This window comes from Sus scrofa, chromosome 12, assembly GCF_000003025.6.
Source record: "Sus scrofa isolate TJ Tabasco breed Duroc chromosome 12, Sscrofa11.1, whole genome shotgun sequence".
NCBI lineage: Eukaryota > Metazoa > Chordata > Mammalia > Artiodactyla > Suidae > Sus > Sus scrofa.
The window spans coordinates 50,831,525-50,846,646 of NC_010454.4; the positions used below are offsets into that span (position 1 = coordinate 50,831,525).

Below are 15,122 nucleotides of genomic sequence, written 5' to 3' on the forward strand. Positions count from 1 at the left end.
AGGCATTGGGACTTTTAACTCTGCTGGTGGGAATGGACAGTGAGACAGCCCATTTTGGAAAACAGATTGCAGCTTCTTAAAAAGTTAATCCTAGTTAACTACCTTTCCACTCCTAGGTATTTACCCGAGAGGAAAGCAAACATATGTCCACCTAAAGACGAGTCCCTGAATGTTCACGGCAGCTTTATTTATGATAGCCCCAAAGTGAAAACAACCCAAATGCACATCAGTGGGTGAATGAATAAACAAATTGCAAGACATCTGTGTATTCCCTATTCATGCGATATTACCCGGCAAAAAGAGGGAAGGAGCTGGTGCACACAAATGGATGACCCTCAGCGTAATCGCCCTGAGGGAAAAGAGTGCATCCTCTGATTCCATTTGTAGAAAACTCTAGAAAATGCAAACGAGTCTATGGCAATAGGAGCGGATCAGCGGTTGCCTGGGGATGGGGAGGAGGGATCAAAAGGGACAGGAGAAGACTTCTGGCGGTGAGGGGTATATATCCACTGTCTTTTTTTTTTCTCCCTTTTTATGGCTGCACCTGCAGCACATGGAGGTTCCCAGGCTAGGGGTCGAATCAGAGCTGCAGCTGCCGGCCTACACCACAGCTCACAGCAACGCCAGATCCTTAACCCACCGAGCAAGGCGGGGGATTGATCCCATATCCTCACAGACACTATGTTGGGTTCTTAACCTGCTGACTCACAATGGAAGCTCCTATGTCCACTATCTTGATTGGGGTTATGGCTTCCTGGGTGTGCACATATATCAAAACTAATCAAAATGTACATTTTAAATATATATAGTTTATCAAATATTGATTATAGCTCAGTAATGCTATTGAAAAAAGGGGGAACCCCCCCAATATAACATAAAGGACTGTGTTAGAATGACTGGGCAAGTAGGAGGCTCCCCTGAGGATGTGGCCTTGAGCTGAGAGCTGAATAACAAGACATGAGCCATGTGAGGATCTGGGGGAACAGTGTGCTGGACCGTGGGAAGAGCCAGTGCAAAGCTCTTTCTGGAGAAGTGAGAAGGAAGCCTGGGGTGGCCGAGTGAGCAAGGGGATGCCTGCCCAGTGCTGTGCAGGAGGGCAGACCCAACCCAGAAGCCTCTGGATATGCTTTCCTGCCCTGGCCCTGGGTCCCCCTGCCCCTGTTCCAGGAGGCTGGAGGCTCAACTCAGAATCTCCCGTGCAGGATGGACCCATAAAATTGAAACAATGCCTGGACCTTTAGTGACTGAGCTCTCATTGCGAGTGAAGAAAATTGCTGAGTGACAGGTGGTCTGACCTGAAATTGTGTCTAAGAAGAACTCAGTAGGCCAGGGAAGGACAGCCTGGATTTCACAGGGTTTCTGGCCACAGAATGCTCAATTCTAGAGAGAAAATGAAAATGTCTTTTGGCACGGCCATCCCTAGATAGATGAAGGTTGGGGCCAGAACGGCCCCTGTGGCATCGGATGAATTTATCTGAGCTGTGATTGGAAGTGTCAAGATCATGACCTGTTTCTGCAGCAAAATGTATGTCTCCATTTAGGAAAATATCAAGTGAATCCTTAACTTTAACCTTCTACTCAGATGCCACACAGTCCAATTAGACGTGTCTTAAGAGCCACCAAGAGTCTAGATAAAAACAGGATCTTACCATGAGCTTAACTGCTGGAAGATAGTGTTAGTGGGAAGTGCCTTGAACCACCAGGCAGGAGACCTGAATTCTTGGCCCAGCCCTGCCTCTGAGTGCTGTGTGACCCTGGGCCAGCCGTCCGGCTCTGCATCTAGAAAACAAAGATGCTGGACTTGACTTCCAGGAAGGCGCTTTAGCTCCGAACATTCCAGGAGACTCCTAGATGGCTTTGTGAGGCCCTGTTGGTCATAGCGCCCAGGCTCAGTCTTTATTTTCAAGGAAAATATGGATTTTTCTTCTGATTCCTCTGTCTCCCCGCTGCCTCCAGTATCTAAATAACAATGCCCTCTCCCTGCTGTGAGTTTGCCCTGGCGGGCCAGGCCCTGACAGTTGCAGGGGGCAAGCAAAATATTGGCAGAGCTGGAGGTGAGAATGAGGACGGAGTTGGGGTACAGCCAGGATTTGTTTTAGGGGCACATGTGGCCTGGGGTAGCTTATGACAGAGCAAAGCATGGGGCTCCCTCCCTGCGAAGAGGGAGCGGAGTTCTGGCCAGGACGCTGGACCTTTCAGCCTTTCTGCCGCATGCCTGTGTCTTCTGCGTCCTCTGTCATCTTGTTCTCTCCGTGCCCCCAGGGGCTGACGCTCCCCTCCCCTCCCCTGGCAGGAGGCTGGGATCTTGTGGGGCTGGACTCTTCTCTTTTTCTTTTTAGGGTCCCATCTGTGGCATATGGAGGTTCCCAGGCTAGGGGTTGAATCGGAGCTGTAGTGCCCAGCCTGAGCCACAGCCACAGCAACACCAGATCTGAGCCAGGTCTGTGACCTACACCATAGTTCACAGCAACGCCGAATCCTTACCCCACTTAGTGAGGCCAGGGATTGAACCTGCAACCTCATGGTTACTAGTCAGGTTCATTAACCACTGAGCCATGACAGGAACTCCTCTTTTTTTTTTTTTAATTTTTGGCCCCCTGCAGCATATGGAATTCCTGGACCAGGAATCAGACCTGAGCTACAGTCGCTTTGGCAACACGGGATCCTTAACCCACTGTGCTGGGCTGGGGACAACTTGCGTCCCAGTGCTCTCAAGATGCCACCAATCCTGTTGTGCCACAGCGGGAACTCCTGAGGGGCTGGACTCTGTTTCACAGAGACCCTGCTCATTGCTCAAACTCTCTGGTTTCTCATGGCGACCAGGAGAGAAAGGTAGCGCGGGCCTCACTCAGCGCATCTTAGAGACGGCGAATAAGGGGCACAGCCCAGGTCTCTGCCCCACTGTCTGGCCTGGGGGGGTGGGAGGAGGTGTCCAACCCCAAAGCGGGAGGGGAGAGTAGAGGGAAGCGGGGCAGGTCGTCAGCGGTCAGAGCAGCCAGGTCCTCCTCAGGGTTGCCCTGACTGGCCACCGTCTGGCCTCGGGTGAGTCTTGAGCCTCTGGGCCCTGGGTCCCTGCTCTGGAGCGAGGCAGCCATTCTGGGTTTGTCACGTAGGCAGAATGGAGGATGTCGCTGTGGGAAGCTGGCAAAGGAACCCCTCAAGGAACAAAGCCCAGGCGTGTCCTTGACCCCTGACCCTCCCTCTCATTGGAGGAGGGGAAGTGGAGAAGCAAATGCCAAGGGGCCGTCCCACACGTTCCTAGAAATGGGCTGAGTGAGGGTCCGTATGATGGAGCGAGGGTTGGGGAGGGACAAGCGAGAAACAGCGGAGGGAGGTTGGCAGTCGCGTGTCTCACAGGCCCCAGTGCAGCGCATATCTAGGTCGTTGAAAGGTTTGGTGTGTGGGCCTGAGGCAAGGAGTGAGGGAGGGCGGGCCAGCTGATGGCAAGAGGTGATGGAGCCTTCGGCTCCATGAGCTGGAGGCCAAACCTGCCTGGCCTGGGCCAAGGAGGTTCCCCGCCCTGAAGTCCAGCAGACACTGAGGCCCCAGGGCAGGAAGAAAGGCTTTGGTCTGGGTCAGAGTCAGTCTGGGGTCAAGGCCAGGGTTGTGGTGCTGGTGGGTGGGTGAGACTCAGCCTGGTACCTCGTCTGGGCAGGGACTGGGGCTCAGTGGCGGTGAAGTAGATGCAGAAACTGTCCCCATCAGAGGTCACAGGGATGAGAACTGGCATGCAGGGAGCAGTCACTGGAAGTCAGAAACCACAATCAATAAGTAGGACATTTAACCAAACAATAACCAAACAAGCCCTTTACGGCCTTGTGGCCTCTACTGGGAGGCTTGCATCACATTGAGGGGAAGGTGGGCAGGGGCTCAGGGCTGAGGCTCACGGCTCCCTGGTTTGCCTGAACGACCCCAAAAGGAGCTGCCTTGACTGCTGCTCCTGTGTGTGTGTTTCTGCTGTCACCCAGGGGACAAGCCCATTGTTGCCAGAATGAAGATTTGAAGGCTGTGTTGAGAGGAGGGGCAGAGTAGTGGCCCAGAGACCCGAGAAAGCTCGTCTATGAGGTGGGGGTGGGGGCAGGACAGCAGCTGAAAAGACAGGGATGGGGGTGAGGGCAGAGAGCACGGGGAAGCCAGGGAAAATACGAGAAAGCAGAGCAGGAGAGGGAGGCTGGGAGAGAAGGACACCTACACCCACAGAGACACACACATACACACATAAACACACACAGAGTGCATGTGCGCACGCACACATGCCACAAGAGAACCAAAGAGTTGAAAGAGAGACAGTGACCCAGAAGGAGAGAGAGATCAGAGAGAGCAAGAAAGGCTGGCAGAGATGGAAAGATCCTGAGGGCATCCCCCTAGAGAAAGAGAAGTCCAGACAGGAAGAGAGATCAGGGGACACATCCCCCAGAGAGAGGAGAGAGGCGGATTCTGGGGAAGAGAGCGCAGGAGCGAAGGGTAGCGGTCATTGAGGCCCAGAGGGAGGGACAGACGTGGCAGAGCGGCCAAGAGACAGAAATACAAGGATCTGGAAGGAGAGAGAGCAATGGACAGGGACCTGGCCCAAAGGGACAGGGCCAGACATCAAGCAGAGGGGAAGGCCAGGGCGTCTGAGAGGAGATATATTTCCTAGAAAGACAGACAGAAGACCAAGAGGGAAAGATGGAGACAGGTCACGCGGATAACTAGGGAGAGGGGAAAGATGCTAAGGGCTGTGCAAAAGTAGGCCCCCTCGACCTCAGAACCCCAGGAGCCCTCACATGCACCCTGAGATAGGGGTTATGCATTATAGAAAAGGTGGGAGCTCAGATGTGTAAGCACCTGTTCTATACCTGGCACTGGACCAGGAGCCCCAGCTCACTCATCTGTCTGTGTCAGTTTCCTCTGTTTGTTCACAACACTGAATTCCTCCGGGATGAAGGTCGTGTCTCACACTGCATACAGCAGGTGCTCAGGGATCTAACCACTGTAGACTGAATGTCAAGTGAACAGGCAGACAACTGCATGCTTGGGTAACTGACCCAGGAGACACTCACGGTGGGCTACAGCCAGACCGTGACGACCCGTCTCTGGAGCTGGGACAGAATGACATAGGGGCAAAGAGCAGCATAACTGAAAGTGAGCATGAGTGTTGGGGCAAAGCACCACGTGCTCTGGTGGTGGCGGTAATGGTACCGTCATCTTCTTGTGCTGTTATCTACATCTGTGCTCTTACTGTGTGCTTGTCCTGCTTAGAAACACTTTATCTTCATTATCTCATTAAGCCTCACAGGAATCCTGTGATGTAGGCGTTACTGTGTTATCGTTTTGTAGATGAGGAAACTGAGGCTCATAAAACATAAGTTACTGTCCATTGTCAGCTAACTAGCAGCTGGTGCACCCAGGATCAGAAAGAGTCAATCTACCACCAGAATTGAGTTCTTAATCCCTTGATGATCCTGCTTCCCTGATATTTGTTTACAGCATTCTGGCTTGTGTAGCCTGTTTGAATTTTCTCTGTCATTTGTCCTCATGAAAACCTGCTACAAAGAGTTGTGGAACCAGGGTTGTTGTTCCCATTTAAGAGATAAGAAAACAGGAGCAGTTGAGGGACATCTGTAGAGGCACAGGCTCACACACAGCAGCTCAGGACTGGAGCCCGGTCAGGGCTCTGCCCAGAATACAGTGCTGCAGAGAGGTGTAAACTGTGCCCAGATGGAACACAACAGGTTCAGGAAATTATGTGGGGGTGTGTGGTGCTTGGGCAGCCAGTACAGAATGTCCAGGACAGGCCATTAGGAGGGCAGGATTTAGGGCTCTTGAAATAGTCTATCTGGGTTTAAATCCTGGCTCTAGCCAGTGACCTTGGGCAAGTTACTGAGCTATTTTATGCTTCAGTCTCCTTGTTTATCAAATGGAGATAATAATAATTGTACCTTTTTAGTATTGTTATGAGAATTAAGTGAATTAATATTTGTAAAGCAGTTTTAACAATCTCGTTGTATATTGAAGGATTTGATGTCCTTAAATAGATCAAATTAATACATCAAATAAGGCAGGAGGAGGTGTCCCAGCCAGAAATGGGGTCTGGATCACCGAGCTTGAGTGATTCAGAACTCTGGACAGCTCCCCAACCTTCAGATCTGCCATCTTGGTTCCACCTGCTTTTGTGAAGTTCTTTGGCAGCAAAGTGGGTCTTACCCCTTTATTCTTGGTTGTGATGAGCTGGAGAATTCTCCTCATTCCCCTTGACCAATGCTGGTCTATAAGAAAAGGCACAAAGCTCTTCTCCAGGAAGGCCTGTCGCCTTAAGGGCGGTGGGTGTTCCTATGGGTTTGTCCTTGAGGAAGTGTCCCTTTCTGGGATGGATAAGGAACTGAACCAGATGTGTGTAGCTAGTGTGTCAGACCCAGGGACTTGTGTTCAGTGTGGTTAGGTGGCCCCACCAATTCCTCTAAGCTCAGACTGGGAAAGCACAAGGACAGAGACAGGGTTGAGGGGAGGACTGAGTGGGGAATGGAAGCCTTAAAAGGTTCATAAGGTTGAGATGTGGGCAGGTCCCGTATAGCTCCAGGCTGGCTCAGAGGTAGACGTCTTCTGCTCTCTCAGTGACTCCAGAGTTTCTCCCACCCCATTCAGGTCCTGGTCTGCTCAAATTCTGATGACAGCTTATGTGAAGAAATAACCTTAACAACTCCCACTTATACGCACCCCTATGCAGAAAGAGAAAGACAAATACCATATGATATCACTTATGCGGCATCTAAAATGTGGCACAGATGATCGTCTCTACAAAACAGAAACAGAGCCATGGACATAGAGAACAGACTTGTGGTTGCCAAGGGGGAGGTGGGAGAGGGAGGCACTGGGAGTTTGGGGCTAGTAGATCGAAAGGATGAACACCAGGGTTCTACTGTATAGCACAGGGAATGATAGCCAGTCTCCTGGGAGGGAGCATGGTGGAAAAGAATATAAAAAGAATGCATATGTATGTATGACTGGGTCACTTTGCTGTATGGCAGAGATTGGCACAACATTGTAAATCAACTATACTTTAATCTTAAAAAAATAAAAAATCTGTATAAGTACCCCCGTATGTATCAAGACCTCATTCATTATCTCATTTAATCCTCACAACTCTGTGATTAGACATTTCCAGTCCCATTTTACTGATGGGAAAACCAAGATTCAGGGAAGCCAAGCAACTTACTCAAAGAAAAACTGCTACCAAATGGCAAGGCTTTGCTTTTTCTTCCCAGACACATTGCCTTTCAAGAACTACCACTCTTAGGAGTTTCCTGGTGGCCTAGTGGTTAAGGATTCAGTGTTGTCACTGTTGTGGCTTGGGTTGGGTTGCTGGTTCAGCAACTTCTGCATGCCGCAGGCACAGCAAAAAAATGGAGCCTTCTGTGGGTTTTCAGCCTTTCTCATGACTGTCCCTTCCTTACTTTCTTTTGTTGTAACATGTGGGGGCCCAGTAGGGTACAATAGCAATGTCTTCTTGCAATGAAAAATTCCTCGGTCTAATATATGGCGCAAATGAACCTATCTACAGAAAGAAAAAAAAAGCCAAACTCATGGACATGGAGAACAGACTAGTGCTTGCCAAGGGGGAGAGCGTGGGATGGACTGAGAGTTTGGGGTTAGTAGATGCAAACTATTGCATTTGGAGTGGATAAGCAATGAGATCCTGCTGTAGAGCACAGGAAACTGTAATCACTTGGGATGGAACGTGATGGAGGATAATATGAGAAAAAGAATGTATATATATGGATAACTGGGTCACTTTGCTGTACAGCAGAAATTGACAGAACATTGTAAATCAACTATAATTAAAAAATTAAAGAATAAAACAAACCCATTTAGTAACCAGAAAAAAAAATTCCTGGGTGCCTTATACCTGTCTGTAGCTCTAGACACCTTCAATAGCGGAAGTCTACCTCACCTCAAAGGCAGAAATAAACCTCCCTGAGTTATAGGTTCCTGTTAAGGAACCTCTACACAGCCCTGCCTGCTCATGCCCATCTCTGCGTCTTTCCACAGAGGAGGTGGCTGAAGGAAAGAACGCCATCCTCATCGGGATGAGCCAGTGGAATTCAAATGACCTGGTGGAGCAGATCGAGACCATGGGGAAACTGGAGGAGCCTCAAGGTGAGCTTCTGCTTCTCTCATGACTGGGCGTGTACATATAAGTATGGCCAGGGGTTTTGAACTGATGGCAATATGGATGAAGTGATGCTAGAACTTGGGTTTTTCTATGAAGTCATCTATCTGTCTGGGTACCACCCCTCCCTGAGTCTACAACCCCCGAATTCTGTGACCTGCAGAAACCCTTGTGGGGACTTCCGCAGGGTGTCCTGTAGCAGAGCTTCCTTTGTCCATAGGATGACCACCCAGCAGCATGAGGTAGCTAAGGGCAGCTGACAGGGTCCAAGCTCCTGGGACTGCCAGGCCTATGGTGTTGGAACCTGCTGGTTAAGGGAGGGTTGCAACTGATAGAGCCTTTGAAAATGGACAGTGGGGAGGGGCAGCAATTGGGGTTATAACTTCCTTTGGTTAAATTGTTGAAGAAGAATGCGGCTGGGGGTTAATCCAGAGGCTTTTAATGGGAGGGAGTTTTGACCAGAAGCTTAAAGCATGCATATCATTTTAGGCATCTGTTGTTCTGTCCATTTGGCCATCTTGCATCACTAACCGAATGTTCATGGAGCACCTACTATGTATAAGTGCTTGGTAGGTGGGGCCAAAGGTGATTTAACTGAGGCTTCTTCTTTGTAATGTGTGACCCAATGTAAGTCAAGACCTAAGGGGGTTAGGGCGGAATTTTGAAGGACGCAGGAGATGGGATTCAAGGAAGCATTCCTGACAATGAACCTATGGAGCCAGGTTTCAAAAAGCAGGTGGAGGGTGGAACCAAGGAGCTCATAAAGGTCTGAGATGACGTATGGGAACCTAGGCTCAGAGAGGGGCCGTGCATGATTGAGGTCTCACAGGAGGGAGGAGCAGAGCCGGGGCTAGAACCCCTTCCAGGATCCAGGGTCTTTGTTATCCAGAGGCCAGCTCTTTCTATCCCTCCTCCTCACCCCATATAGCACTCTTCCTACTTCTCCTCTCTTCCTTCCTCTCTGGGCCCCATCATTCCTCAGTCATGGTCTGGGTACCTCCGGTCGGGAGGTGTTCAGTGAGACGATGCTGGCGCAGCCCAAGAGGATGACCGTCTTGGGGCTGGCCATCTTGGTGGTGGCTGTCTGGCCATCTTGGTGGTGGCTGTCTGGCCCCAGTGTCGGTTCCTTTTCTCACCCAGACCCATCCCTGCCTCCTTAGTTCGGAGCCCTCCCCATACCAGACTGCCTGTCATGAGAAATGCACACGCCTGGGATGACTGTTCTGTTTTACACATGATGAACCCAAGGCCCAGAGAAGCTGCATCTTGCCTAAGGTCCTCCAAGTCGGGGGCAGCATCAGGCTCAGATCACTAGTCTCCTGATATCCAGGGCCTCCGCTCTCTAACTAGACTGAGGCTACGCACAGTTCTGAGCCCCTGCAAATTCAGGTCCAAGCAACCAGAGTCTTAAAAAGCAAGGCCCTCCTGAGCCACCGTCCCATTCACAGAAAGGGTGGGCTCTGAGCTTAGTCCCCCCAGACCAGTCCAGAGACAATCTCCCAGTCTTCCCAGCCACACATTTGCAGACGGACCCTTTGTCTGCTCTTTCTCTCACCCCAGGGACCTGGAGGGGACCCAGAGGGGTCATGGACTCCAAGTGCCTCCCCAGGACAATGCTTGGTAGCTCTGAAAAGACAAACCCAGACTTGTACTCACTACCCATCTGGCCATCCCCGCCCATCACAACCCCCGCTTGTCTGCCAAAGAATGTGTGACTCAGACACAGTGTGAGCTAAGGAGGTGGTGAGTGAGAGGCAGTGGGAGCCAGGAGGGCAGGGGAGGAGGAAGCAGAGGGAGGTCGACGGAGAGGCTGAAACCGTAGCTTTGGAATCTGAGAGGTCTGGGTTTGAACCTTGGCCCTGTCAGTCTGTGGCTTTGTGGCCAGCAAAGTCACATCTCCTCTTGGAGCCTCAGTTTCTTCATCTGCAAAGTGGGGCTGGGACACAAGCTGTGAGCGTTAACTGAGCTGAAACTTGCAAAGTGCACTCAGTGACAGGTTGTTATAACGGGGGAAGAGGGGGAGACGAGTGAAAGATCCTGCACAAGTGCAGTCCTGACAGGTGCTACGTGGAGCTCATGAGAGGCTGGATTAGGGGTGGTTGCTTGCCTGAGTCCGAGAACTCATGCTTTTTACTCCCAGTATGGAATGGGGGGCAGGAAGAGGGTAGGGGAGAAAGGAAACCAGCTGTGTTTCTGGCTCCTTCTGAGTCTCAGTCCCCTGTGGATTCATGGTGCGAATTCCCACAACACGGCAGAACACACACGCCAATTTCATTCATCCCCACAATCACTTATGGAGCCACGGCGTGGGCTCAACCCAAGATGGCAGGGACATGAAATCAAGCAGACTGGCCTTGTGGGCTTTGTAGGAGCTCACAGCAGCAAGAAGAGGACCCTAGCCACGGCTACGATGTAATAAGACAGGCTGAGTCGGGAACCTGGGGAAACACTTCCCAGGAAAGGCTGTGGTCAAACTTGGTGGTATGGGTAGCGCTCTACCACTGCCTCCTTTCACGTTCCTGCCCTTGAGGTGGGGCTCACTCCAGAGACCCCTCTCTGGTGGTTCATGCCCTGGCCAATCACAGCTGCTCCGGGTGATGGCCCCCAAGTCCGCGTCCAGCCCTGACCTCCCTCCCCCAGCTCCGGGCTTCAGACTCACATTGTCAGGAGCCTCCAACTTGTGTGTACCTGGACATCCCGAAACCTCTTCATACCCTGTGAGTGCCAAGTGGAGCCGACCTCCTTCCTTCTGAGCCGCAGTTACGTTTTGTAGCCCCTCTCTGATCTCCTCATTGAGAGCCTGTGTTGCAGAGGCACATCCAGGCTGCTCTGGTAGCTGTGTCTTGAGGAGGTTAATTCTAGTGCATGTGTGCATGTGCGTGTGTGTACATGCACATGCCGCTACCTGGACCTCGTGGTGTTTGTCTCTTCATTTTTTTGTGTAAATTCATCTGGGTTAACCCCCTACTCTTTCCTTTCCTTTTCTCTGGGGATCTTGCATCCCCCAGGTTGTGAAAATGTCCTTTCTAGAAACCAGTCTTGTGTTTCCGCAGGGCCTGAGTGTTTCACCCATCTTGGACGTTTTCTATGCTAAATGTTCAGCTCTGCGTTGCCCTTCTACAGGGGTGGTATAAATTTAGACCCCACACCCAGAGGTGGCACAGGCTTAGGGGTTTAATTACTCATGTGTGACTTTTTCCTTGCCCACTGGCTGTGAATGTTTTTTTTTTTTTTTTTTTTTTTTTTTTTTTTTTTTTTGCTGCTTCCCCAAAGGAGTTTTTCTTTTCCTTTTTTTTAAAGTTTTTTTTTTTTTTTTTTTTTTTTTTTTTTAATGGATGGAGCAGCCCTTCAAGCATCCCTGCTACACAGGCGGCTCTATTCTAGGTCCTTACCTTCCACAGGCTAGAAGGCATCTGAGGAGTTAACAGTAATACTCTTCTCAGCCTTTCCCCCTGGAGCCTTTATCCACCTGAAACTTCCAGTTTCTGCTTTTGTGTGTGGGTTTTAATCCCTCTTTGTTTCATCCATTCTTTCTTTTGAACTTAGTTATATATTTACATTTTTTGGATAATTTACTGCCCAGTATTTTATTGGAAAGGCATCTTTCAGCATCAGCTCAGTCCACCTTATTTATTGTTGCTATTATTATTTTTACAATTGCTTTTCTTATTATTTTTATTTAACATTTTAAAAAAATTTGGTGAAATATATGTAATGTATCAATATACCACTTTAACCCTTTTTTTTTTTTTTTTTTTTGTCTTTTTGCTATTTCTTGGGCCGCTCCCGCGGCATATGGAGGTTCCCAGGCTAGGGGTTGAATTGAAGGTGTAGCCCCTGGCCTACACCAGAGCCACAGCAACGCAAGATCCGAGCCGCATCTGCAACCTATACCACAGCTCACGGCAACGCCGGATCGTTAACCCACTGAGCAAGGGCAGGGACCGAACCCGCAACCTCATGGTTCCTAGTCGGATTCGTTAACCACTGCGCCATGACCGGGAACTCCCATTTTAACCCTTTTCAAGTGTATTGTTTAGTAGCATTAAACTGATTCACACTGTTGGGTACCACCACCCAGCTCCAGAACGTTTTCATCCTCTCAGACTGAAACTCCGCGCCCATTAAATGGTAACTCCCCATCTCCCCTCCCCCCAGCCCTGGGAACTGCCATTCGACATTATGTTCCTATGAATTTGACCACTCTAGGTGCCTCATATAAGTAGAATCACGCAGAGTTGGTCTTTTTATATCAGGGCTTGTTTCCTTTAGCATGTCTTCAGGGTTTGTTCATGTTGTAACCTGGAACAGAACTCTCTTCCTTTTTTAAGGCTGAATAGTATTCCATTGTATGTGTCTACCACATTTTCCTTATCCATTCATCTAATGATGGATGTATTTTCATCCTCTAGCTATTGTGAATAATGCTACTATGAACAATGATGTACAAATAACCATCTTATTTCTTGAATACATTCGTGTTGTAATAATACAAATAAACCAACAGTACAAATAAACCATCCTTCCTTGTCTACTTCTTCAATTGTATACCTGACTTCAGAGTTTGTTAAAGTTTGTCTAGGGTGTCTCTAGAGAGACTGCATTAGATGTCATTGTTGCAACTTAACTTTTTTTTTTTTATCAGATGTAGGAGAGCTTTTCCTATGAGTATTCATAAATTTGATTCTTCTTTTTTACCTACTGTAGTATTCTCTACAATAGATGTACCATAATTTATTTAACCATTCTGTAGTGATAGACATTGGGATTTTTCATTATGAAAACAATGATACATAGATTAAGAGTATAAGCATTGAAACTTGTAATAGATACAACTAAACAGTTTTCTCAGAAGTTGGTGCAGGAGTTCCCACCATGCACAGTGGGTTAAGAATCCCACTGGAGCAGCTCAGGTCGCTGCAGAAATGTTGGTTCAATCTTTTACCTGGCACGGTGGGTTAAAGGATCTGGCTTTGCCGCAGCTGTGGCTCAGGTCACAACCATGGCTTGGATTCTATCCCTGGCCTGGAAACTTCCATATACCATGGGTTTGGACTTAAAAAAAAAGACTGTGCGGGAAGTTTCCGTTGTGGCTCAGTAGTAATGAACCTGATAGTATCCATAAGGATGTGGGTTCTATCCTTGGCCTCCTTCAGTGGGTTAAGGATCCAGCATTGCCATGAGCTGTGGTGCGGGTTGCAGACATGGCTCAGATCCCGCCTTGCTGTGGCTGTGGTGTAGGCCCATAGCTGTAGCTCTGTTTCTACCCCTAGCCTGGGAACCTCCATATGCTGTGGGAGAGGCCCTAAAAAAAAAAAAAAAAAAAAAATGACTGTGCTAATTTATATTTGTATCAGCCATGGATTAGGTTAACCATTTCCCTACAATGTCACCAGACTTGATATTATCAGACTTTAAAATTGTACCTGATTGATGGGTGAAGATATATTCTTTTTCTCTTTGGCCATGCCCAAGGCAGGTACAAGTTCCCAGGCCAGGGATCAAACCCCTTGCCACAGCAGTGACTGGAGCTACCGCAGTGACAGCACTGGATCCTTAACCCACTAAGCAACACAGGAACTCCTTGAAGATGTATTCTGGTTTTGTTTTGTCTGTACTTGATTGCTAGTGAGAGGGATCATCTTTTCATAAATGTGCTGACCAACTCTTTTTTCTGAGTGTTTTAATCATGCTTTTGGCTCATCTTCTATTGAATTGTCTTTTTCTTTCTTTCTTTTTCTGGGCCTCGCCCACAGCATGCAGAAATTCCCAGGCCAGGTATCAAATCCGTGCCCCTGCTGGAACCATAGCCATGGCAGTGACAACACTGGATCCTTAACCTGCTGAGCCACAAGGGAACTCTGAATTGTCTTTTTCTTACTGATTTTTAGGAGTTCTTTACCCACATTCTGGATATAAATTATTTGCTGCTGTGTGTTTGAAATATTTGTCTCTTGAATTCTGCCACTTGGCTGAATTTTCTTATTAGTTCTAATGGTTTGTCAGTTGCCCCTCTTGAGTGTTTTTAGGTAGAGTGTCAGCGTGTTTACAAATCTCGACAGTTATATCCTTGCCAATATTTACCCTGCTTGTTTATTTTTCCTATTAAATTGCATTGCACCGGATTTCCGGATAGATGCTGAGTGGCCAGCATGGTCCCGGCTTTCTTGTTTGATCCCGACTGTAATGCTGTAATCCCCTCCCCCGCCGCCTCCTCCTTCTCAGTAAAGTCTATTGAGGTATGGTTTAAGTTAGGTAACATTCACCCTTTTCCTTGTGTAGTTCTGACTGCTCCTTCTGCAACGCCATGGCTTCCTCTTGGCTTTACTTCCTCTGTAACTAGGACATCGCCTTAGGTAGCTCTTTCAGGCAGGACCTGTGGACATGTCATTTTCCAAGTCCTTGCATTTCTCAACATGTCTTTATTTTGCCTTCTCACTTGAATTCAGATCTGCCCGAGTCATCATCATGTTCCATCTCTGAAGGACATTTCTTTGACCTTTGCAGTCACTCAGGCTCCACAGGCAGCAGGGTCTCACACTTGAGTTTGTGCTCTGCTGTTGGCACCTTGAAATTCGTAATCATGGGGCCCCACAAACTCCATCCATCTGATAGCTCTGCCTCCTGCCTTTTGGGGGTGTCTCGCAATTTCTGATCTGCTCGGATACCCTTCCTATTTTATAGTGCTACTAAAGACTAATTCATAGAAAAGAGTTAATATCATTTTCTAGGGATTTGGGGCAGGAGAAAAAGGCTGGATCATGTTGCCAGTTGGCCAGATTTATCCAGTGCTACTGTGATGCTTCTAAAATATAAATCCAATGACGTCATTCTGCTATGGAGTTGGCAACTAGGTCTTTGTTGCCTACAGAAGGGAGGAAAGTCCCCAGCCTGTCATGTAAGGCCATTTGGTTCTAGCTTTCCTTCTAACAATTATAATTGTCCAGGGTCACTGGGTTCCCCATCCCTACAG

The 15,122-nt window shown here is 48.7% G+C and overlaps 1 protein-coding gene across 2 annotated transcripts in view; it reads left to right on the forward strand.

Moving 5' to 3' along the window:
• The window catches only part of PITPNM3 (PITPNM family member 3), a 92,015-nt gene that overhangs the window by 25,223 nt on the left and 51,670 nt on the right, over positions 1 to 15,122 (forward strand). For both annotated transcript variants that reach the window (XM_013981242.2, XM_021067716.1), the window contains exon 3: positions 8,029 to 8,136. In XM_013981242.2, coding sequence (XP_013836696.1) covers positions 8,067 to 8,136 — 70 coding nt within the window. In that variant the 5' untranslated portion in view covers positions 8,029 to 8,066. The remainder of the gene's footprint in view (positions 1 to 8,028; positions 8,137 to 15,122) is intronic.